Source organism: Saccostrea echinata, unplaced genomic scaffold, assembly GCF_033153115.1.
Source record: "Saccostrea echinata isolate AGI-Se365-2 ecotype Australia unplaced genomic scaffold, CSIRO_AGI_Sech_v1 ptg000034l, whole genome shotgun sequence".
In the NCBI taxonomy this organism is placed as follows: Eukaryota; Metazoa; Mollusca; class Bivalvia; order Ostreida; family Ostreidae; genus Saccostrea; species Saccostrea echinata.
In genome coordinates this window covers 3,522,801-3,549,381 of record NW_026889783.1, presented here as the reverse complement: position 1 = coordinate 3,549,381, position 26,581 = coordinate 3,522,801, and the positions used below count along the sequence as shown (strand labels likewise).

General features: G+C 33.3%; 2 protein-coding genes across 3 annotated transcripts; one reads left to right on the top strand and one right to left on the bottom strand.

Annotated features, from left to right (window-relative positions):
- Positions 1–1,272: 1,272 nt before the first annotated feature.
- Positions 1,273–4,540, top strand: LOC133199562 (calreticulin-like). The gene is made up of 9 exons (XM_061335379.1): positions 1,273–1,431; positions 1,825–1,929; positions 2,127–2,333; positions 2,420–2,649; positions 2,836–3,024; positions 3,135–3,278; positions 3,394–3,574; positions 3,864–3,922; positions 4,114–4,540. The coding sequence occupies exons 1-9, from the start codon at positions 1,347–1,349 to the stop codon at positions 4,144–4,146; spliced, it is 1,233 nt and encodes a 410-aa protein (XP_061191363.1). The 5' UTR covers positions 1,273–1,346; the 3' UTR covers positions 4,147–4,540.
- A 2,827-nt stretch (positions 4,541–7,367) lies between these two features.
- On the bottom strand, positions 7,368–25,042 carry LOC133199566 (disabled homolog 1-like). Of its 2 annotated transcripts, none has more exons than XM_061335382.1 (11): positions 24,954–25,042; positions 19,558–19,764; positions 17,563–17,780; positions 16,872–17,006; positions 16,605–16,731; positions 14,521–14,582; positions 12,951–13,031; positions 12,118–12,558; positions 10,843–12,018; positions 8,507–8,572; positions 7,368–7,403 (listed from the first exon to the last, which is right to left on the bottom strand). In XM_061335382.1, the coding sequence occupies exons 2-11, from the start codon at positions 19,679–19,681 to the stop codon at positions 7,368–7,370; spliced, it is 2,466 nt and encodes an 821-aa protein (XP_061191366.1). In that variant the 5' UTR covers positions 19,682–19,764; positions 24,954–25,042. The 2 variants fall into 2 exon arrangements, with proteins under 2 accessions (XP_061191366.1, XP_061191367.1); XM_061335383.1 differs by having other exon boundaries at positions 7,369–7,433.
- Positions 25,043–26,581: the final 1,539 nt, after the last annotated feature.

Below are 26,581 nucleotides of genomic sequence, written 5' to 3'. Positions count from 1 at the left end.
AGATGAAAATATAGGCCGATGTTAAAATTTACCCATATGGTTCATTATGGATGAACTTTACAAAGGTCAACATGGATAACAGATTCGATAATAGTTATAGAATCTGCATTTATACATGTATATGATGCAGACGCGGATTCAGGCGGGTGCGCTCCAGGCGCACCCCCTCTAAATCAGCAAAAAATCGTATGAGATACAGTTTTCAATGCCATTTATCGATATTGTACAGATCAAAATTACAGTTGTTTCGTGTCAAAATAAATTATTTCTAATTGCGGATTCTCATGCATGAGTTTACAGGGGCCTCGCCCCCGGACCCTTATCAGACACCGTCCTTGACCGCTAGGGACCCCGTTGGTACCAAAACCCCTCGTAATCTTATGGCGCCCCTTTATTTAAAAACCCTGGATCCGCGTCTGCATGTGATATATACAACGCTAAAGTTGAAGACAGGTAGTTCTTTGTGCATAGTTATCTCCATATTTCATCTAAAAAGCCACTCAGAATTCCGAAACCTACAATATAATTAAGATAGTAATTAACAGGATGATTGAGATTTAAAGCAATTATAGTGGGTAAGGGTGTAAATATTGAGCTTATCTATTATATTTTCAATTTAACATACCTGGTACCATGAATTTATCCCAGGAAAATTTTCAAAGACAGTGAAGCACTGATGAGCAGAAATCACTGTTGTTTACCTAAGTGGGGAAAATACCTGCAAATGAAGTGTTCAATCTAGATTCAACTTGGGCCTATAGTTAAAAAATGTTATGAAAGCTTGATTTGATCACAGGGGCTTGCTCCCGGCGTGTAATAATTATTTATTTAAAAAAATCATATACGTTAATACTAAAACTATTAACGTATATGATTTTTTTTAAATAAATAATTATTACACGCCGGGAGCAAGCCCCTGTGATTTGATCACAAATTTTAATCTTAAAAGTAATTAACTGTGCATATTAATTTATTTCATTTTAGCTCAAAGGGCAGATTATTCTACCTGCATTAAAATACCACAGAATCAAAGCTCTTTAGTGTTCAGAGTATAGAGGGCTCTTAAAGAGGGCGTACATTTTATACATTCATATGGAATGAAATTTGGCGCCAAACTTTACTTTCGAATCTCCTCGGGATTCTTCTCTCCAAAAAACAGCATTGAAAGGTTGACTTATCACTTCCGGATCAGACCAATCGTGGCTTTCGATCGCCTTGCGCGTGGTGGGTTTTGATTGGTTCGACTTTTGCCATGTGGACCAATGATATATTACCATCTGTAAAGTCACGTGGACTACGCCGGCATCTTCACTATCAACAGTACAACTCTGGAGGACACGTCCAAGATGAAAACGTGTGTTTGTTTGCTCCTTTTTGTGGGAGTTGCTCTGTCAGAACCAACTGAATATTTCAGGGAAGAGTTTGATTCAGGTATGTAATACTTTTTTCGGTGCTATTCTCACATGAAAGTGGATCTGTCTACTTGTCAATTTATTTAGTGGTAGTATGAGTATTATGTTTTGCACTAATTTATAGCATAGTCATGAAATATTTTATGTAAAATCTTGAATTCTTAGACTTAAGCAAAAGTCAATATGAAACGTGTAGTTTAGATAATCTTGCAGGACATTTTATGACATGGACATCGATTGTACATGGGTCAAGATTTGGTCACGACTTTTAATGTAGAATATATGAGTAATTTATTATGTGAAAAATATTTTAATATGCACAAATCGTAGAAGTTGGATATTTCTTTAAAACTTCGAATAGAAAATCAGGTAAAATACTGCATATGACACGTAATTAAATTTCATTTTGCAGAAAGTTGGAAAGACAGATGGACGGAGTCTACGTACAAAGGAGCTGACCAGGGTAAATTTGTCTGGTCTGCAGGCAAATTCTATGGAGATTCTGAGAAAGATAAGGGTATGTTTATAGATAGTATCAAATGATTTAGTAGTGAAATTTACTCAAGGCAACAAAAGAACAACTGTTGATGTATATATGCTAATTATGCTTGTTAATTATTCTGTCAGTTTTTATGTCACTTTACAAGATGCCTGGCAGGTATGAGACTTGAATTTCTAAATGAGAAATTAATCTTAACTATTTTCTTCTTAAAGGAATCCAAACCTCTCAGGATGCTAAGTTCTATGGAATTTCTTCTAAGTTGGAGAAACCATTTAGCAATGAAGGAAAACCTCTGGTCATCCAGTTCACAGTAAAGCATGAGCAGAACATTGACTGTGGTGGTGGATACATTAAACTTTACCCCAAAGATCTGGACCAGAAAAACCTACATGGAGATTCTCCATATTTCATTATGTTTGGTAAGATTTCAACATATTTCACAAGATAAACATGTTTAATATTATATTATAAATGCCATTTATTTAATTATTATTTTTCTTTGCAGGACCTGATATTTGTGGACCAGGCACCAAAAAAGTCCATGTCATTTTCAACTACAAAGGAAAGAACTTGCTTTGCAAGAAAGAAATCCGTTGTAAGGATGATGTTTTCACTCACCTGTACACTCTTGTCATCAATCCAGATAACAGCTACGTGGTGAAGATTGACAATGAGAAGGTAGAGAGTGGACAGCTGGAGGAAGACTGGGACTTCCTGCCACCAAAAAAGATCAAGGTATCACAGAAAATAATACTATATAGCTTAAAAAATATTAAAAGGATTTCATAAGAAAATTAAGTTATTTTTTAACACAGAGAGTTGAAGATGTGACAGTGTTATTAACAGAAAAATTGTATATGTACTGAAAGTTGATTCACAATAAAGTTTTAGATTAATAATAGAAAAAAACCTTTATTTTAGGACCCAGAGGCCAAGAAACCCGATGACTGGGATGAGAGGGAGAAGGTTGATGACCCTGATGATAAGAAACCAGAAGACTGGGACAAGCCCGAACACATTCCTGACCCAGATGCTAAGAAACCTGACGATTGGGATGATGAGATGGATGGAGAATGGGAACCCCCACAGATTGATAACCCAGACTACAAGGTTTATAGGCATTTCTCAGAATGTTGAATTTAACATATAATCCTTTTGACAGATGTTTGTCTGATGTCATTATGACACAAGGCAATAATTTTGTGCCTCTCATTATGCAGGGAGAATGGAAACCCAAGCAAATTGATAACCCTGATTACAAAGGCAAATGGGTCCACCCAGAAATTGATAACCCAGAATACACTCCTGACACTAACCTTTACAAATATGATGATATTGGAGCAGTAGGATTCGATCTTTGGCAGGTGAGGGTGTTATAATGCAGAAAAGTAAAATAAAATTGAAATTTGCCATCTTTAGTTAATTTTTTCCCTTTTTTGTGTACTTGACATTGTTAAGATGTTTCTGACTTAATTACAGGTGAAATCTGGTACAATTTTTGATAACATCCTGGTTACTGATGATGAAAAATATGCTGAAAAAGTTGGAAAAGAAACATGGGGAGAAACCAAAGATCCAGAAAAGAAAATGAAGGATGGACAGGATGAAGAAGAGAGAAAGCAGAGGGAGGAGGAAGAGAAGAAAAGGAAAGAGGAAGAAGGTAGATAAATGTTTAAAGAAAAGATCTATTTACTTCCTGGTTAAAGTTGTTCCTCTGATAAGAGAGGTAACTCCCTCTGGGATAAATGGAGATCATGTTATTCCTTAATAAAATCTTTACAAGGCCACACTTCTCAAATTTTGTCATGCAAGGTGCACTGAAATTGTTCAAATTTTATTTAGAAAGAAAAAGATCTTGTTAAAGCAAAATTTCATATGAGTGAACACTAATGATTTCCTTGCAATCAGCATTTTTTGAAAAATCACACCCCTGCTTCTTTCTTTTCCAGAAAAGAACAAGAAAGATGATGATGAGGGTGAAGATGATGAGGAAGAGGAGGAGGATAAGGTAAGTTGTTATTTCTGTAAAGAAAAAAAGGACACCATCCAGAAAAATATCTTATCTCCACAATGAAAAAAAGGGTATACCACCCAGAAAAATTATTACATAGCTTAAAAGTTGATGAGGGACTCATTTAGAAAAAAGACATAAAAGTGTTTAAGAAATATTTATTTATATTATCTTTTCTTTTTATTCAGGATGAAGAGGATAAAGTTAAAGATGAATTATAATAAACCAATTGAATTAGATCTTAAAGACATTTTGCAGTGTTTAGGAAGACCATTCATTCTTACCTCTTCATTGCTCACTACACAATTCCATTAATCATGATGAGCCATTCATGAAATTGTGAATGAGTAACTGTTGAAGTGTAAATGTGTTTAAATGTGTGTGTGTATACCTGAGGATGGATGTTTGTGAACTGAATGTTGATGTTAGATGGAATATAGTTTTCTACTTTGGGGACATTATTTATTGTTTTCATTTTCAGCAGATAGCTTTACTTAAATAAGCAAAAATCAAAGGGTGCATTTCCATTCTTTTTATCTCCTTGAAAAAGAACTAATGTCTGTTGTTAAGTATAATTTATTCATGAAAAGTGAATAAAAGTGGGGTTTTAATAAATCTGTGTTCTTGTTATTCCTCTTTTATTGTTCTGAGCTTGACCCATGTGATAGAGAAATGAGTTGATGGTACATCATGAAAATTTGCACATTTCATTTTCAGTTTAGTAGTTTTTATCCCAAATGGTCAGAGACGATATACACCTATTTACTGGCTAAGAGGTCAACAGTAAGTTTATTGTCCCTGAGACAACAACTATGTCGCTCGATTGCGGTTTAAGAAGTGGTTGCCATCGAGGAAGACAATAAACTTGCTATTGTTGTTGGCCAGTAATTAGGTGATTTATTGTACCAAAGCAGACTTTGGTTGTGTCAGACTATTTTACGTCACAATCTGGATAAAAATTAAAAAAAAAAGTTCCAAGATGAAGTGTGAGAAAAATTGACTGCTACTGGAAGAGGAAGAAGGCAGACAAATGTTTAAAAGAAAAGATCACTTAATATTTACTTCCTGGTTGTAGTTCACTTTTGATGACTATTTCACCATAGGCAGATGGCACAAAACTTTTTCATGGTAGATGCTGTTTAGGAAAAAAATGGACATGGTTCAATAAATTAGCTTATGCATTAGTGTAATAGTAAAGTGTGTGTCAGTCTGTCTGTGAACAACATTTCAAAATGCTACTCCTCCTACATACAGTTTTGGTCCAATTGGTACACAAGTACACTATACTAAGATACATAGTTCTATGGATAAGTTTTTGATTCTGATAAACAGCATTGCCATGGTTACAAAAAAAAAAATAGATTGTTATTAATGTACACAATGCCAACTTGAAATAAATTTTACTTTTTACTTACTCTTTGCAATTCTTTCAAAGTGCAACTCCTATACTTTTGATCCAATACTTAGATACATTACATGTCTGTATATTGGTTTTTGAGCTTGACAAATGGTGTTGCCAAGGTTACTATTAATTTTCTTATAAAACCCTACTCTCAGTTTTGGTCCAATTTCAATAAAAGACCTGGTACACAAGTAGACAGTACAAAAGAGGCCCACAGATCACAACACTAACCTAAGTAACTATGACCCATCATCATCGTTCTTTTTCTTAAATATTCTTATGTAAAATTTGTTCACATATTGTTGTCCCATCCTACCCCAGGGGGTCGTGAATTGAACAAATTTGAATCTACACTACCTGAGGATGTTTCCATATAACTGTGACTATTCATGACTGCCATTCTTGAAAAGCTTTTTAAAGATTATCCTATATATTCCTACGTAAAACATCGATTGTTCTTTGTGGTCCCATCCTACCATCGGTGGTCATGATTTGAACACATGCCCCACATTGAATCAGGACTGAGACTCCTGAAGAGGCACATTTGAAGCATGTTCTACTGGATGCACATCTGCAAGTTTGGGTTGGATGCCCCTTGAGGCAAGACAGTAATCTAAATGCTGTTCTCTCCCTTGTCTACATATAGTCTACATGATTGCAGTATACATATCCCCCCCCCCTCCCCCCCCAAAAGAATCATTGCATAGGAGGGTGGGATATTGGCATTGGTGGTGCTTTGCAGCTAAATTGCTTTTCAAGGGTTATGCCCCTTAGAGTTCTCCTTCAGACAATTCCCTATATATCACTTCACAGATTTAATCAGGCATACAATGTATAGCTTCAAAATAAAAAATAACACCATCTCTCTTATACATTTTATTGTAAGGCGTGTTTTCGTTAGATGACAACAATATGTAGATATTTTATTATTGCACTGTAACTGAAATCAATCTCAGAGCTTGCTAACAAACCCTGTTAACAATCCACACAAATAAAACAGCTATATGTGCATATAATTATAAATATTTAATTAATAATCTACTTCACTACTTTATTGCACTTATTCTTGAACAAATATGTATTTTTACAGCACTAAAGAGTATTTTCTTTACAGTATTATTAGTTTGTATTCATCTGGTGGTCACTTATAGTGGTGGAAGACAAAAATAGGATTGTTTCCAAGAAAATGTTGAAAAAAAAAAAATCAACCTGTATAAAAATATTTCATAATGCATAGTTGATAAAATACTGATAATTTGAAATCAAAGTTGAAAAATACAACCTACATATTTCCATGAAGAATGCAGAAAATACTTATCACAGTTTCAAAACCGGTTTCAAAATTCTGGGATCAGTGTGGTCAAAAATCTTTTTTTTTAAACTTCTAATGAGAATTATATAAGGTTATAAATATCCTGTGTGTTTCATAAGAGGCATTAATGGAGTGGACAGGAACAAAGCATCTAGAGTCTGTCATTATCTCAATACAGTGATACTTTATCTGTCAAGGAAGACTTGCAAAAATCAAAAAAAGAAAAAAAATCACACACAATATAATCCAGAATATGACAAATCCATATCAAGTATTAGAGAATATTCAGAGGTCTGACTATTGTTATTAATACATGTCGTAAATTTCAGAAGCATTATTTTTTTTTCCAAAATAAATACAACAATGTTTGAAAGGTGAATTAATTTTCCACTTGTAAATACAGAGCTATTTTCCATGCCACCTTCTTGCTTAAAACTAAAACCTAATATAAATGTAAAATTTATATTTTCTAACAAAACAAAGCTATTTTGAAAACAAAACAAAATGAGGGAAACTAAAAAATAGCTGAGTATGTGTAATAAGACACTTTTAAATCACACAGCAGCAATAACATTCTGTTTCAAAAGTCACAATAAAAAAATCTCCAATATCTAACACCTTTAAACATGTGAATTTATTCAAAAGAAGCATGTTATGAGTAAGAAGGTCACATTAACGGTGTTTACATCATCACAGCTGGTTTGTAGAGTTCTTGTTGTTCTTTATCACTACTTTATCTTGTTAACAGTAGCATACACTGGCTCCTGCACAAAATCAAGTTTAAAACCCTTTTACTGCAAAATAAAAGTTCATGTTAGCATTTCATGTCTTTCTTAATTTTCTTTTCTTTGATATGTAAAATCCTCATGGTCATATGTCCATACACACTGTTTCAAACATTAAGAGTACAATACTGTAGTATCAATTACAAGTGTGTGTGTATCTAGTTACTAAGCAGTATATATCATATACTGATCAGTCATCTGTTATACAGGAATATCTAAGTGAATAGGTTGAGTATGTCAAATAGTCCATCTGTTATTATACATAATTATCATTTAGGGAGTTAACAAAGATTCCAGTTCCCCAAGGAGAGGACTATTTCCTGAGGTGAAGCTGAGGGAAATAGTCCTGGTTGAGGGGAACTGGAATCTTGCTAACTCCCTATGATATAATTTAAATTATTTTATTATACCAATACAAATATCGAAGCACTTGACTAACGCATGGCAAAACAGGCACAAGTCCATTCACAATGATACCGACATAAATTTCGAAGCAGGGATTAATAGCTCATTTGACTAAAGCATGGCAAAATGGGCATTTGTCCATTCACAGCGATTTCTAGGGAATTATTCACATTTAATGATTTTATATAGGGAAAATCAGTAGAGGTTAAATAAATATTTATAAATATACAGGCTGTATACAATAAAATAGTCTGTTTCTACTTATTAGTACATTGACTGTATATGATCAAAAAGCTTTTCTGATATATATATATGCACATTTAAGCAAGCACATATTAAGCTGTATGCAGTCACACAGTCTATCTGTTAAATGTTAATATAAAAGTACACAGGCTGTAAGCAGTCATATAGTGTAAATATAAAAGTACATAGGCTTTATGTAGACACACAGTCTATCTGTTACATGTATAGCCTATAAGAGTACATAGGCTGTGTATGATTAGACTGTCTATATTTAATGTTTAGAGACATTATATAATCAAAAGTCTACATTACATGGTATGCTTATCAAACTTCACTATTTTGTGAACATTAAAAAAATTTATAAATAATACACTGTAAATCATGAAGCAATATCATTCACAGCTTAAGATCAACGAAGACTAGAAAATACTTACCGAACCATTCTGGACTGGTTTTGATGCGACCAAAAGTCCAAAGGGATCATTGGGGTCGGACACAGGCTGCAAAAGTAAACCAGCTCGTCTTATTTTACCGTATATTGTAGACAGTTAAATACATGACAATAAACATTAGGTTTAAGAAAGAAAAATCAATCAAAGAATAATGTTTTATCTGAAAATCTGTTATGTGCATTTAAATATAGTCTCTAATTAAATAGTAAATGTTTTTTTTTATAACAGTATAGCTTAGTAACTGTACAATTATTAATGAAGAGTGCATACACGTGACAAAGGAACAGAAAAAGGGTTTAAGGCAGGTGCAGGCAGTAAGCTTACAATTCAAGTTGTTATAATGAATAGAAATCAGAATATAGTTAATTTTCTAATGGGACTTAAACTACAGCCACATTGGAACTCTTAAATATACTATAAATGACTAAATTCCAATAGCCTGAATTTTGTTGAATTGCAATTTGTTTAAACACCTCTGGCCTGTGAGTAATTTTTCTGTCAAGTATGAAAATTTTAGGGGCATTATGTGCCAGCTGTCACTAAGAGGATAGATGAGGGAAGGTGATGGAAGTATGATCCTTCACAGTCCCAGAATTAAAGCACATCTAATTTCAGAGCCAAGTAACCTTGACCTTATCCAAACAATCATGGTTATAAATCATGCTGAGAAGAAAATCATCTTCCTAATGCCCCTCCATTACAAAGTTTGTTTTGAAGATATTTACATTTCTTTCAGAATTTGACAAATCTTAATTTTGTGACCTTGACACTGTCTTTTTTTTCAGGGTCAATATCCTACAATCATTTTTAACCCTCGAAACAGGTCAAGTTTGATTTTTTAAATTTTTCTAGATTACAGAATTATAATATGGACATGAATTTCTTAATCTTATCCAAGTTTCCATGAAACAAAGTTTTTAAACACCCACTAGATGCAAGCAATCTTTGTGGCTAGTTATGTTTCTCTTCTAAAAAGGTATGGCTAAAGCAAAAAATTTTTACTTCTGAAATATGTGACTCTGTCTAAATTACCCTCAAGCTTAAACTTTGAAAAAGTTGTGGTTAAAAAAAAATACTTTTGTGCTTTCTGATCATCCAACTGACCTTGGTTCAGGGTCAAGATGCACAGCAGGTCACAAGCAACCTTTGTATTAAGTATGAGTTTCAAAAGTTTTAAAAGTATGTCATGAAAAGAATTTTACTTTTATTTCTATCAGAGAAGTTTGGTACAATGAAACTTAACATTTTAAAAATTTCAACAAATCAATCTGAAAATATCAGGTGCACATGTTTCAGTGGTGTATATTATTTCTATATCATTTCTACAAAATAATAATCATTTCTATATTATTTCTATAAAGCTTAATAATAATTAAAAAAAAATAATTTAAGAGAAAATATGCAAACAAAAAATACCCACTGAAAGACAAACAGGATTCCAGTATACCCCCGAAGTTATTTGCAGGAGGTTTAACATTTGCACATTAAATGCTAATTTATGATATAATGATCCTACCTTCCGCACATTACCTCTACTACAATTAAATCTCAGAGGTGTATTTAAAACAATAAAACATTTAGGTCCAAAAAATTTTTTTTTAAACTTTTTATTGGAATTCTATTTATCATGCAAAGCAATGTCTATTAGTCTAAAACAAAACATTTTCATACTCTCGTTGCTACATTAACTTGCATTGCCTTCCAATAAAAGAAATCCTGTATCAAGCAACGTATCAATTTTAAAATTGCTTAAAATGTCAGAGAATGAAAAGGATATCATAGAAAGAAAACGAAATGTTAGTAAACAGAAACCTGCAACACTATAAAATAAGAGTATCAAAAATTTCCAGTTCTTTCAAAATGCCACGCGCCAAACTTGGAAAACAAAAATTCAGCTTGGTAAAAAGGTGTTTCAATAAACATACTGTGGAATCATTAAAACTTGTGGAAGCCAATTTTTGTGGATTGCATAAATTTTACAGGTTTGTGGGGACGTAATTTGTCCATTCTCTTATACCTACAGAAGGAAATAGGACCATGTACCTCTAGTTTATTAATTCGTGGAGGATGTAAATTCATGGATGAGAGGTACCCACAGATTCCACAAAAATTGAGCCATCACAAAATCTAATGATTCCACAGTAGACTGCACTTCATTTTAGCATGTGTTCTATTAATAAAATTCTAAGCTCAGCTTAGATCAGAACAAAATCATTGTTCAACAACATTGAATTTTTGATACTTTCCAGTTCAGTATTGAGTTAGCATTAATAAATTAGACACAGCAAACTCCACACCTGTCTAACTTTAATACTTACCATATTTTTACCACCGCTAGATTTTCGATGACTCTTTTTCTTTAAACTACCACTCTTACAATTAAACGAGTCTCCAAATGAGCTATCAAATGCTGAAAAGGGATCATTTCTTGCATCACTTACAAAGTCTCCATTTTTAGTGGTTAAATTGTGTTTAACTGGACTAGAAAATGATGCAAAAGGGTCACTACAATTCAAAATGTCAAAAGCAGAAGACCCAAATCCATCTGAATTGAAAGGATCTGTGTCTGCAAAGGGGTCATTTGTTGTAAAGGGATCCTCAATTGTGAAGCTGCTGAAAGAATCCGAGTGTGAATCTTTGGTGCTTTGTTCTTTTGGTGGTGCTTCCTGTGGGGACGCATTATTTCTGGGGAGTGGAGTTGGCATAGATGATGCGACATGTGACCTTGGTCTTGGTCGTGGAACTGGAGTATTACCATTCATGATTTGTGAATTGGATGAAAGCGACACGGTTTTTGGCACGTTTTCTGAGTTTCTTGGTGGAGGAACAGGCAGGGAGGGAAGCTGATTTCCTGTATGAGAAGAAATTGGTCTGGGTGGGGGAGCAGGAGGAGGGGGGTCATTTGGTAAGGGAGGGGGAGGTCCTTGTGGAGAAGGTAAATCAAAGTCATCAGAATTATCAAAGTAATTCTGATTCAGAGTCAGTTCCTCTGTACTTTTGCTAAAAGCAGACACATTTGAAGCACTAGTGGTCTGTATGTGTAAAGCAGGGGAAGACTTGAGGAAAGATGTATCAAATGGGTCAGACAATTTACTAGTGAATGGGGAGAATTCAGCAGCTGGAAGACTTGAGTCCTCAACATTGCCAAATGGATCACTTGCCTGCTGAGGATTTGGAGTGGGTTTTTGCATCATCTCATTGATAGATTTTTTTGGAGGAGCATTACGCTCTGCAAATAAGTCTTTTGGAGTCTTATTTGTCGTTGTAGATCCAATGCTACATAGGTCAGCGAATGCATCCTTTGGTTGAGAGGCAGTTGTTACTGGAGCGGCAAATGGATCTTCCACCTTGGTTGGAGCTAGAACAGGTTCGTCAAACAAGGAGAAGTTCTGCTGCTGAGATACATGTGGCTGTTGTTGTCCTCCCCATGGACTGCTCATTGGTTGTTGTTGCCTTTGTGGAACTGGTGGTGGAGCAAGTCCACCAAATCCTCCCTACATGAAATAAAGAATACAAGTACAATTCATACATAATTTACAATTACATGTACATAACATGGGTTCACATAAACATAAGATAAGACAAATAAGTACCCCTTGCTGAGCAGCAAATGGGTTTGCCTGGCTGGTTGGTGGAAATGGTGTTGCTGGCTGTCCAAATGCTCCAAAACCTTGCTGTTGTTGATTGCCACCAAAACCTTGTTGAGGAGCACCAAACCCTTGTTGAGGACCACCAAATCCTTGCTGCGGGCCACCAAACCCTTGCTGAGGACCACCAAATCCTGGCTGAGGACTGCCAAAACCCTGAGCACTTGGACCAAACAGACTCATGATATCATCTTTCTTCTTAGCTGGGGCAGGTTCACTGCTGAAGAGATTAAGTTCATCAAGGTCAGAACTGGCAGACTTGCTCTGATTGGTTTGTTCAGCTGGAGCTGCTGACGTTCCCCATGGATCAGAAGATGTGGCAGCAGGAGCGGGCGGTGTCTGAATATCATCAAATAATGACTCCATCTTGTCTATTTGTTTTATTCCCTATAAGACATTCAAGATTCATTTGTCAGTAAGAACAATAGTAGAGGACAGTGAAGAAACCACTAAAATATCTTAGTTGCAACAAAACCAGGCTCCGCGGCAATAAAACTTAGATGAGCTCACTTTTGTTCTCAATCTCACTTTTCCCTTATACATTCCTTCAGTAAAAGTGAGACTGAGATCAAAAGTGAGCTCGTCTAATTTTTATGGCCCCGGAGCCTGATCTCAAAAGCAACATTATTTTTTCCCTTGTTTACGTTCAAATTAATATTTTAATTATTAAATAACTCAGAATAGTGATTTACAATATCTGCACAAACTTACCTAATAATAATAATAAGTGTCAATATGTAATCATCATACTTTTCCTATTTCAATATAATTTTTATTACCTGTGCAATGCTGACTAACTCTGTCTGCAGAGCAGACAAATCTGTGGGTTCTTTTTCCACGGGAGCATTGTTAGGCGGAACCTGACAAATATCAACAGATAAAACATGTTTAAACATGATCCAGGAAATATTTTTCATTTTCCTCTTTGGTGTCTAAATCAATTTACTGACAATTTTCCTTTTGTAATTATGAATGAAGGTATCTGATTTTACTAAATGTTAATTTTATCATTAATTCCATAATTAGTATCAGGATACAGGTATAATCAGAGACTGTGTTTTATAAGTATAGAGGTAGAATTTCAGTCAGAACTGTTAGTTTTCAATGAAGTGTCATTTTAGTCTGACTGTTAATGCTCTCTGAACCAATATAAGTGTTAATGGGAAATATCGCATATGTAATTGTGATTAATAATATGGGAAGTTTTCATTGTTTTGTAAACAACACCTTGTGGTCAATTCATTTTAGGCTTCCAACAACTATGAGTAAAAAAAAATTCCAAACACTCAAACAGGTGAATCAGATAACACATACAAGTACCAATACTCAAAATGAATTTGTGGTGCAATTTGCCTCCATTGGATGTGTTATAAATTAACTAAAAAAAATAGCTTTTACCAGTACTTGTTTTTACCAAACAAATCTGAACTTATAAAAAGAACTAAGGATAAAATAACTTCGCTGTAAAAATTTTTAAGCAATTAAGCAAATTTTTAAGCAAAAAGCTAATGTACATGGTAATCAAACTTCTTCGTCCTTATGACTAGCTAGGAAAAACTAGAGCTACTGTAAACAAGCTCACAAAAGTATACCCCCTGCTGCATTTTTTAAAAGTGCCTTTTACAATTTTCTAAATGTAACCTTGAATTTGCCAGAATGAGGTCAAGGTCAAGACACCTCCAGGTCATGAATAATCTTTGTACCAAGTATAAGCTTCCAAAGTTTCACCATTAAAATGATATAGCCTGGACACAATTGCACAGACAGATAGACAGACAGATGGATAAGTGTGATTCCTTCAGACCCCCAAACTCAGTTTGGAGGGGGTATGATTATAAGACAAGATTTAAAAATACAACTAAAAAGGTTTCAAATTGAACTGTTTTGGTAAAAGATTTGAACCTTTGGAGACAAGTCAGACCAATTTGTCATTCAGAGCCTTGTTCTAAATTAAGGATATTTTTTGTGTTAGAAGCCAATATCAGAAAAAAAGGATAGATATCAGGACTAAAGCAAATCACACTCAGATTCAGAAAATTTAGTTTTAAGAAATTAATATAGCATCTATATCTATTAGAACAAAACTTACTTCATAAATAGGCTCATCTATCTCATGCTCACCAAGGTTGTCCTAGTGATTTCATGTTAATAATTTTACATTGTAGCCATGTAAATCTAACACTTAGGTCATGCACTACCGATATTTACATGTACTAGTAAATTTAACAAAATTAAAGCATTAATCAACCATGATTGTGTAACCTTTTAAAACAATCCTTTGATGCTCTACACATATAATTGAATGTACATATCAATTGATTTTGGAAACATATCTGTGAGAAGGTTTACCTTTGAGTCTGGTTCATCATCTGTTGAGGACTCTGTGGTTAAATCACCACCAAGTTGTACAACTGCAGGAATAAAAAAAAATATTCAAGTGGCTCAATATCTTAATATTTTAAAACTAGATGTGTCGTAACGCCGCGAATGCCCCCGCAGGCAGCCAAAATTTCAAATTCCATATTTAGTTTTAAATTTGTATTCAAACTTGACCTGTATTTTCTGGTAAAATACCTGCATATGCAATTTTAACCTTACACATACATCCCTACAAAAGTTAGAGAGCGGAAACTGAAAATTTCTTATTTTTTCTAAGTTCAAGAGGGATAACTCTGTCAAAAATCATTGGACCATGACCAAATTTAACCTGGGTATTCCTATGACATATCCATATGTTAAATTTGAGTTGAATGTGTGCAACTGTTGCAGAGATAATGAACGGAAAGTGAATGATGACGGAATGACAGAATGATGGAATAACAGAATGATGGAACAGAGTAACACTATATGCCTTGGCCACTTTATGGCGGGGGCATAAAAAAATATACATATGTCTACCAAACAATGGTGAACTACAGAATGAAGGTAATATTTTAAATCAACACCTCTTCTCTCTCCACTTCCTCTTACAAAATTAACAATAATAGATGAGACAATAAATTCTTGGAAATAAATATTAATTTTATACATTACATGAATAATTATTTATTCTTCTAACTAAATTCCACAAAATGACTGATTAACAATGATATAAATATTCATGAGACACAAAAAAACATGAATTTCATAGAATTAAGTTTCATGCGAGTGAAAGATTAAAGAGCTTTCTTCTGTATGTAAGTTTTATCTATGACTGTGGTAAATCAAATCACTGTTCTAGAAGATGCATTGGTTAAAGAACAAGGTACAGTTTCAATATAAATCTTGCCCTGTGCTTTTCTTAAAAATGAAAGTGATGTACAAAATTAAAACTCATGCTTTTTGAATCATTGAAATTACACGCAGAAAGTTCATACAAATCATTTTTCTCACATGAGCTTCTAAATGCTAATTGTGACGTCATAAACTTGTGCATTTTCCCGTATTTTCATGAAAAGTTGCAGAAGACACCAATTTTCAATGGAATTTTCTCTCAGATGATATTGTCCACAGACATCGCCCACAAAGATTTTGAGATATGTGATTTTTCAAAGAATTTTACACAACATATCCAAAAATAAAAGTGGGCGATGGCTGTGGACACTATTTTCTTAAGAAAAATAACCCTTGAAATGGGTCATTTTGAGGCTTTTTCTGCTTAAAATAGAGAAATGCATCAAATTTATGATGTCATATTTCCACAATGATACTCTTTCATGACATATTCTTTCCTGATTTATCACTGTGATATACTCAACTAATAGTTAAGCCAGTTTCAAAATTTTTGAAAACATTAAATTTTTAGGGCACAATAGAGGTAAAACCGTACCTTCTTCTTTGTTGTCATACAACTTGTACACTAAATTCATGTCCCTTAAAAATTTAGAGCAGGCACTAAAATCATACTTGGGTCACCAATACAAGTTTGGTCTAAGTAATATTCATAAACACAAAGGAATGAACCACCTCCGTTAGCTATAAGTTTGCCACTCAGCTAAAATATGTAGGTCACCTAAAGCAATCAAAACAATTTTGGTGGTTCAAATCCTTATATGCATCATTAATGCAAGTTTGCCCCATACAATAATAAATATTAACCCGACCACTCTTCTGGAAAGTATAGGCTGGACACAGCATTCAAAACAATGAAGTCTGTATCTTAAAACGTAACACAAAATCAAATTAACCCAAGACTTAAACATGTAGCTACTCAGGAACCGACTTGATCAAAACACTTTAACTTGTCCAATGTTGCTCAAATGCAGCAACTCTTAGCAAGTCTGGTAGTTTTCCCTGTATGTGATATATCATGTAAATTTAGTCAAGATAAAGCTGATACATTAAGCTTATTTGGAATTGGGTCTGACCCAAAAACTTTAACCCAGGATGACAGTGCTTAAGCTTAAGCTCTTTCCTAGTTCCTTTGGGTGACTGATTGTATTAAATTAACCTACCATTCTTTGGTGCTTCTTCTTTTGGTTTGTCATCTGTCTGTTGCTGTTTAGCCACCTCCATCTCTTTTTTCTTGTTTTCATACACCACTTGGAAGAGGTCTCTCAGAGTCAATACCACATTTTCTGCCTACAATATTTTTATCGATTTCACAAAATTCAGTATTTACAGAAAATCCAAGTAAACTCTTCTTCAAATTGTAGAATAATTGCTCCAATACAAGACAGTTTCAATACTTGATATCATGGAAAAGAATCTGCAACACATACCGCTTTTTCTGTTTTGATTCCAAAGAATTTATGAGTTCTATCCTCAGTCCCGTATATATATCCAAATGCTCGTCTGTCACTCACGTCCCGTGAAATGAAGGAGATCTTATGAACAGGATGATGGTGCAATAATGTCTGAAATACAATGTCGATGGATGAAGTAATGTATACATGTATATAAGGAAAACGTAAATTTGTATCATTACTAATGGAAATTTAGGTTGTATATACCAATACGTGTATTTGGTTTATCATTTTTTGTTAAACACAATTTTCGCTGTTATTGTACTTGAGAGATGAGAAAGACCATTGAATTATCTGATGATAGAACTAGAAATTTTTATAATGGTAGAATGAGATAGCTAATGCTCTCCATAAATTTACACATCATTGAAATTGATTTTTTCCCTAAACCATGTAATTTGATCCCCCCTTCCAAACAAAAAAAAATCTAATGAAACCACAGTATGTAAACAAATCATTTCCGTTTCCTTAAAACTAAGAATCATAAAAAAAAAAAAAAAAGCTGAATAATTTTTTTGAAGTAATCATGCCTCATTTTTGTGTACATTTTGCCAATGAATTAGCCCTTACAACAAAGAAATTATAAAAAATTTCTGATTCCTGGAAAGTAAGACCTAGTTCTTGTATATTGTGGCCTGTATTGTACGTGACATTCATTAGTACTCACAGCTGTTCTAAGGTCAATGAGTTTGATCCCCTCCTCTGAAATGTTAATTATAATTCTCTGTTTGTGCTGACCAGCAGCCTTTACAGCCATTTTCTGGGCCAGAATGGTTTCCTGACACATCCTGTCCCCTCTGGCATCGGCGACGTCACTCACTCCTATCAGTTTGGCATTGTACACCACACCCTCACCCTTAAATCTGAATGGGTCATTCCTAGGATCTGTATCAAGAAAAAGTACAATTACTGTGTCAAATACAGGAATAATTTTCATCTTCTTTAAAATTCACAATCCTCATTGCCGTATTAATTTACAGTCTAGATTTTCTTAATACCATATACACAAAGACTTCTTTGTTTTGAACATACATGTATTTCACTGACAATATCTCACTGGGCTGGACACAAATTCAACAAACTCAGGAAGTCCTCTCCCCAGAGACTTATTTCATACACCGCCTTACAAATTCCTTGTCTTTCTCTTTCATGAGCTCGGATTACATTCACATTCAGGTAACAAACAGTAGCTACATCATTGTTTTACTTACTTATACTTCCAGTATCTGAATGCAATCGAAGAAAGGTAGTCATATTGATACAAATCACCTCCAACAGTGATAATCTCTACATTCTCCCACAGCAATACTTATATGTTTTATATATTACACAATCAGTGTATGCAAATCACCTGTTTTACAGGAAGTTTTTCTTCTTATTTAGAATTATCACAAGATCACGATTCTTTTGTTGATAGTCCAAGGTTCACTTTTTATAAAATAAATTGTCTAGTCCTCTTTATATACTTACATTTAAGTAACTATCCTTGTTGCAAACCTACAGTAAATTTTTGTAATAGCCTGGATGACAAAGACTTTGTTTGTTTTGCTTGGGTCACTTACATATTATGGCTATGGGAAGCTTTAGTAATTACTGAAGTTACACAGTGATACCTATGGGGTGTTACTTTAATGCCGGTTACTATGGATGAGTTTTGTAATTGCCACATACTTGTATACCCATGGAAGGTTTTTGCAATTGTCTCTAGGTTACACTTTTTTCTTTCAAGTCCTTTAAAAGATATCACAGTGTATGCAACAGTCTTTCAAATGATTATGTACATTTATGTGTATTTGTTTTATGTATGATGACATATGATACCAAATAAATGATGATGATGATAAATGATGAAGCACATTGTCCCCAGCTAACGAATGTTTCCTACCTCCACTGCAAAAGAGTTCCACTAAGTTAATTAATCATGATATCAAGTATTGTTCAGCTAACCTATATATATATACCTATGGGAAGTTTTTGTAATTGTTTAGCTTACCTTCCTATGGAAGGTTTTTGGAATTGTTTGGTTTACCTATCTTTTAGGACATTTTTGTAATTATTGTATTTACATGGTAGGTTTTGTTATTTCCCTTTTAATACCTATGGGATGTTTCTTTCATTGTTCAGTTTACAATCTGAGGGAGGTTTATGTAATTTGTAATACTTATAGTGTAGGTTACCAACATACAGGTGGTTTTTGTAACTGTTCAGTTTACCTACTCTTGGAAGGTTTTTAGTTGGTTAGTTTCCCTACCTAAGATCATAGGTTTTTGCAACTGTTCAAATTACATGTACCTGTCTCTGGGAGTTTTTTGTAACTGTTCAGTTTACTTACCTATGAAAGGTTTGTAAATGGTTAGTTTACCTACCTCTGAGAAGTTTTTGTAATTATTCAGTTTTCCTGCCTATGGGAGGTTTCAGTTAAGGTCTAGGTTGCCTGCCTAGGGAGGTTTTTTTTAACTGTTCAGTTTACTTACCCTTGAAAGGTTTGTAGTTGGATAGTTTACCTACCTCTGAGAGGTTTTTGTCCATGTTCAGTTTCCTTACCTAAGATCATGGGTTTTTGTAACTGTTCAGTTTACATGTACCTACCTCTGGGAGGTTTTTATAATTATCCAGTTTTCCTGCCTATGGGAGGTTTCAGTTAAAAGTCTAGGTTACCTACCTACAGGAGGTTTTTTGACAGCCCTCCTTTGTTGTGGGGTGCTGTCTGCAGGAGGAGTGGTGGTGGTGGTTGCTGTTGGTTCTGATACTGAGGTTTCTGGAGTGGATGTGGTTTCTTCGGACATTCTGGTGATGTATATACTGCCTTTATGGTAAAGTCTTTCAGTGGTGTTCAATCAGTGATGGAGAAAATAGCAAGATGTCAGCACTACAACAGAAAAAGCACCAATAGAAAATAGCAAGATGTCAGCACTACAACAAAAAAAGCACCAATAGAAAATAGCAAGATGTCAGCACTACAACAGAAAAAAAGCACCAATAGAAAATAGCAAGATGTCAGCACTACAACAGAAAAAAAAAGCACCAAGATATTCAGGTAAAATATTTACTTTTCCTAAAAGAATCCTTAATCAGAATTCTTTTCAATTACAGACAGTGTGAGGTTGGGTTTCCCAATCTGTAAACTAATTCATCTTCATGCCAACTTAGCTTGCACTTTTATATTTATTTTACAACCAAAACCAAATGAGTTTATAGATCAAATTTATACCTATAGCCATACAAGTATATATAGGCAGTGGGAAACTCCCAACAACATATTATTCAACAATGAGATGTCAGTATACATGTTTATATGAATTAAAGACATATGATTGAATATGAACAAAGCACTATCAAGTACATGCTCTACTGAATCATTAAAATCTTTCTTGTGATAATTACACGTTAACTTATATAGTTTTTTATGAAAATTTCTAAAATGTTAAAATTAATCACACCTTGCAAATGCTCAATATGAGCAATAACCCACATTTTAAAATGTAGAGTATGCCTTAATTAAACTTACGATACATTCACCTCTATTAAACAAATCAAGGCATGGGTAATAAGATTTATCACTGTAAACTACACTCCTTTCCAAATTAATTCAAGCTGAAACATGACAACATCAGAATATTATCTTAAATAACCTAAATTACACAGATAAAAACATTTTATGTTGTCTAACCCCTATTGTCCTACATCACCTCACACAAGCACCTGCTTAGTCAAACAACACAGAAAATCTATCCCCCATCTTCTCCTGCTCACTTTAAAAAAAAAATTGACAAACCTCCCAGTATCTTCTCCTCCCATCTATCTCAATAACGACCTTTACTAGGGTACCCTACAGTTCATTATCTGTACTATCTATATAAAATACTGGTCAATAAAATCACACAGATAAAATACCGACAGCCTTATGATGAGGTATATATATACCTATAAAGCTTACACTGTTAGTTTCAGTATGTACCTGTATACAAATTACCCTCCCGAGGATCAAAGGTCCAGACTGTGGTTAATATTGCTTTATCTATAACTAGATTTCTCCAACGGGAAGCTGGTGTGTTATAAATACATACACTACAAGTGCTCACAAAATGTTAAATAATCTTAATGCATAGTGTTACATAATCTCCTTTTAACAAAGTGGTTGCCTCTTCATGAGGTACATTAAGTCGCAGAGTGTATCATTGTAAGGCTGCAGCTGATTCAACTTGGTTAATTCTAATGCTTTTATCAAAGAGGAAATCTTCTAAGTGCTTCCATGGTAATAAGTAAACATATAAGTTCTATTGAATATTTCATACCACCAGTTTTAATTCTACAGTTTTCATTTATATGCATTTGCATTCATGCTAAGTCTCTTACCTACCCAATACCAACAATCATTTGATGGTGCAATAAATAATATTTTAAAAAATCTTGAATATTTTGTCAGATTCATCTTAAATCTAATTATTTTCCTATACCTTCTTTGAAAACAGTGCAATTCTTCTTAACAAATCTTTGCAAACAGCAAACAACTAGGGGGAAAAAATAAGGAAAATCATAAAATACAAAATTAAATATTTCCATTTCTATTTGTTTTCTCTGTGATAACTCTTTGAAAGTTAGTTGAGTTGATTTCTTGATCATTCTACCGGAATGTAAATTTCGCCAAGCGAAAGGTCAGGAGCTAAGAAGGCCTAATATGCATGTAATTCTTGTGCAGCTGTCTTTGTGTTTGACCTCAGTGGGCGGGACTATTGAAATTGACATGTGAGGCCTCATATTCTTTAAATCTATTAGCCTACATTTTTAAAATCTAAATTTCCAATTTTATTTCACAATGAAATGGAAAATGGAAATCGCACGTTTCCAACTATCGTTGATACCCTGGCATACTCTACTAACTAGACAGTGATTCCTTAATTAAACACTCGGAGGAAAAATACGTAATTCATGCATTAAAGCAAAAAAATAAATATCCCCCCAATTTTCCCCTCTTTTCTAAAGTGCATAGAAATTCTTGTCTGCAAAAGTATGTCAAGAGCCTCTTAGCTGTTTAACTACATTAATTCAGTTGTCAGTAGTCTGGATATGTACATAAAAATTACATGGGAATTTAAAAAGAAAAATTAGCAATAAAAAATAGGACTGTGACTCTATGGTAACCATAACAATTGTTGAAATGGGACTAATCTGTTAACTGTCTTTCCTCTACATTCCTAATGTGATTTAATATCTTTTTTCTCTCCTAATGATAAATCGTACATGAATGATTTCACAGTAAACACCTCAAAACACAAATGACATCAGCTGACGATTATCCTCCTAGTTTTTGTCATGCAATTCTCATTACCATTACAAACCCTCACCTCAATTAAATCTTACTATACATGCTACATCCATCACCTTAATATATGTGTATTTTGACAAAGAAGAATATCCTGTTTTCTAAAATATAAAATCAAAAGCCTGAAAGGCTTCAATGACGTCGAAGAAGAAAAACAATTTCAAAAGATCATTTTGAATTTGAAGATAGCAATAAGTCCAGTGAGTGACTCAGGAGAAATAATAAAAAAAATAGTTTTAAACAAAATATCACAATTACAGTCTGGGGCCTTATGTCATGGTCCGAATGGAGCAGGGTTCGAATTGACCAGACACCGTCGAACATGTTTCATGCTAAATTCTTTTCAGTCAGTTGAAGAACTATGAAGGATTTCATAAATTTATATAATATTTTTTCTAATTGCCAATGTCAAAGCGTTGTATTAGTGATTGCATCTAAACTACAACCAAGACTGTTCTGTTACAATTACGATCGAGTTACGATCGGGCGTGGTATACGGTATACTGGGAAATGGAGGAAATAGAGAAATACAGTAATACTGGTCAACATCATCGGTTTTTAGGATAAATTTGGTCAGAAGATTGTAAAAGTAAAGCTAAGATTTACAAATTCAATCTTTTCAGTCTTATAGTATTCGTGTTTATGTAATTTTGTAAATTATTTTACCGCCTGTTGGGTTGTTTGTGTTCCACAGTTATCGTTCCAAAATGTTATTCATGTCATCCGACGCACCTTTCTGTAGAAATTCATCCGCAACAACCATCACGTTTTTATTGTGTGAAAATAAAACATAATATCGTTGTTTTGTAAAAGAATTAATTGTAGATACAATTGATGCAATTTCATTTTCAAGCTATAATTATTCATTGTGAGCGTTTTAAAAGAAATTGGTTTATAGCTATTGCTATTTTCTATTGCGGATGCATCCACTGACACATTCGGTCCCGTACATCCCTTGGCGATTTCACTTGGCCGATCGCTAGATGACGTTCGAGCTCCAAGAGCTCGACGTCATAAAAAGCCGAAAAGTTCTATAAAATTTAAAATATTGACAACAGCACTGGAATATTTTAACTTAATTTGGTAAATGATTACTTCATATCTTCCCTTCATAAAAATGATACAGAAAGTATACTGGTATGATAAAATATAAGAATTAATCAGCTCTTTAATACATGTCAAACACTTTAAAATTTCAAAATTGAAATACTTTGTCACATTCATCCATCTCTGGATTAACAGATACACCACAAAAGAACATGTAATTATGTGCATAAATTATGCAGTTACAGCTATTATGTTATATTGCACTCCTCAATGACTTCTTAATAATTCTAATCTATTCAGACTTGAAAAAAACCTATTAGAGAGTTTACTTCACAATGTTTATATGTGTCACAATATGCCAGCAAATCATTTTATGGATCATAAACATCACCTATGTTCTTTACAAGACACCCAAAACCGACTCTATTAAGAAAATACTCAAATACTGAAATATTTTTTTTATTTGATGTATCATACAAAATTCCATGATACAGACCAATAAATATATAACGTTATACATTGTATCAGTCTTACATGACAGCAATCACTCTTCTCCTAAGGTAAGCTGCAGATCTTTCAATACCTAGTCTGAAAAAATCTGGAGGAACTTCCATCCCAGTTTTTTATCAGACAAGCAAGTTAATAATCTGCAGCTACCTTACTGTAATATTTCTACTCATATCTGATGGTGCAAATCCATTCCCATGCATTCCTATTTTTAGAAAATAATATCAAAGAAAGAGAATTTTGTTGAGAAATATCTCATCTTGAATCTAACTTTTCCTAAGTAAGTGACCCATCATGTCATGTCAAAAATGCTTGATTCTAAAACATTTGTCAATAAAACATATAAAATAATAAATTACAAAACTTGTAGTATTTACACCCACTGCATCTCCCCCTCCCTAACCTCATATAACTCCCAAGCAAAATTGGTTCTCAACATATTATTCAATTTGTTGAAATCTAATAATTAAAAGAAGTTACTCATGATGTAAACGAAGAAAATGTACTTAACAAAAAAATATTAAAAATTCAATTTGTATCAATTTTAAAAAAATTATCTCAAAGAAAACATCAGAAAGTTGTTTTCTTGTTATTTCTAAGAATTTCTCTTTAATAATGTGATAAGATTGAACAATAAATTGACCAGTCCTGATTATAATAAAGTAAGGGGAATTCCATGCCAAAGGATTTGCGTAATTTGATCAGTTCACATGTACAGTTGTAACTTGTACAATTATCAGAAAACCTCTTACTTGTGTATTAATTTGTCATTGTGAATGCCAGCAAAGAATAACTAAGTTACTAACATTACCTGAAATCAAGGATAAAGTAGCGATTTAAGAGTTTAAATATCTAATCATGCTAATCTTCATTTTTATTTTTTTTTTTTAATTTTTGGCCTAACAGAGAAAATTCGACATAAATGAAAAAAACCTTAGTTCAATTATAATGCTAATTGCTAAAAAGCAGGTTATCAAATCAATTGATTTAAACAATCCGAGTTCACTATAACACAATTTTGTTGGTCACAGTCAGATTGTGCAATAACTAATGTCCCTAGCATATCATAAACAACTCCCCCCTTGTTTACGACTCGCGACTACAAAGTTTATATGACATACACCAGTACAAGAAGTCGACTTACAACCGAAAATTGTTCAAGTAAAACAAGACATACTTACCATTATGTATAATTTTTCAATATGTATGCAATATTTAAAGAGAATTAAATCGTCATTTCATTGACTTCTTCTCCTCAGTCAAGCAAAACAAACTACACGCCTCCTAAGTACAGCAAGGTGCCCGGATAAGTAAACTTTACCCTAGTGACGTAACAGACAATGCACGGCGGATCAAAGTATGACAAAGTCGCTGTCCAACCCGAGCTTGTTTTCACTCCGGAGGAAAGTTATAATGATTGAATACATGAACCTTATTTTCTCCATCCATCAATTGTTCACATAAAAAGTCACAAAATTTCAAAAAATATTAAATTGTTATATTCACCGATTGAACAGTTGAATGTCTTTTATTTAAAAGTGAAAACAGCTTTTAAAAATGCTAAAAATACTCTCTCTCTCTCTCTGTATATATATATATATATATATATATATATATATATATATATATATATATATATATATATATATATATATATATATATATATATATATATATATACACTCAATATTTAAAAATGACAAAATATATTTTATATTAAGGAGAGGGACTAGTAAGTTGAAAAAATTTGATTCCAATCCTATTAAAGTCATATATGGCGTATTTTTTATAAGTTCAGCCGGACTAACTAAAATTAAAAAGTTCTATTTGTTTTACTACTTTATATAAAGATAGGACTTTCCTGTAAATTACACAATTTAAATCAATCACATTTCAAAGATATTTGAAATTTAAAACAATACCCAATGTATTTACCGACTCCGCAATTAAATAACAGACACAGTTTAAAGTCAATTTAACTAAGGAAACATGAGGTTATTCAAGTTCAAAATCGGTGAAAATTTGAATTTGAACGTAAATAACATGTATCATGTTTATCTACACTCAATCTCGTATTTTTATTTTTTAGCTCAGATACGCCATATATAGCTTTAATTAGATGCAAGTATATCACAAATTTATTTTTGTATGTTATGATATCTTCTTCTTGTCATTTATTCCAAATAATCCCCATCTGCTATTTATAATCTTCCGCCCCGAGTTTTGTCTAAATTGTGTCAAATCCATAGATGCTATTGATTTCTATGTGATTCTTTATACTTCATGCCCTCAAGGACCCATAATTGGTCTCTATAATCTTATCGAAACAAATTGTTGTTTTGTACTATTTTAAATTAAGCCATTTTTTTCATTTTAAATAAGAGTTGTTAAACAATCGTTGTTCAAAAAATCAACATAACAGCAAAAGTCGGAGTCAAAATTATGATTTTAAGAAACCGGTATGTAACAACGAAAAATTTTTCGACGTTGAAAACTGACCTTCAAGCCGTTGAAAAATGTAAGTTTTTGTAGAAAAAGAACCCTAGGGGTTCAATTTTCTACATATGCAACCTATAAAAAAAATTGACCCCGTTGAAAATGACCACCATCCCAACAGAGTGATACAAAGTTTAAAAGAGGTGATTGATGACTAGGTTTGGTTCTCTTGCATTTTCTGACGAACACTGGAAGAACACACGATTAAAATGTAATAAAGGAGCATTACATGTGTTAAGATTTATTATTTTTTACTGGAGAAAAATGCTAATGGCACCCCCCCCCAAAAAAAAGATAATCGTGACTTTAACTT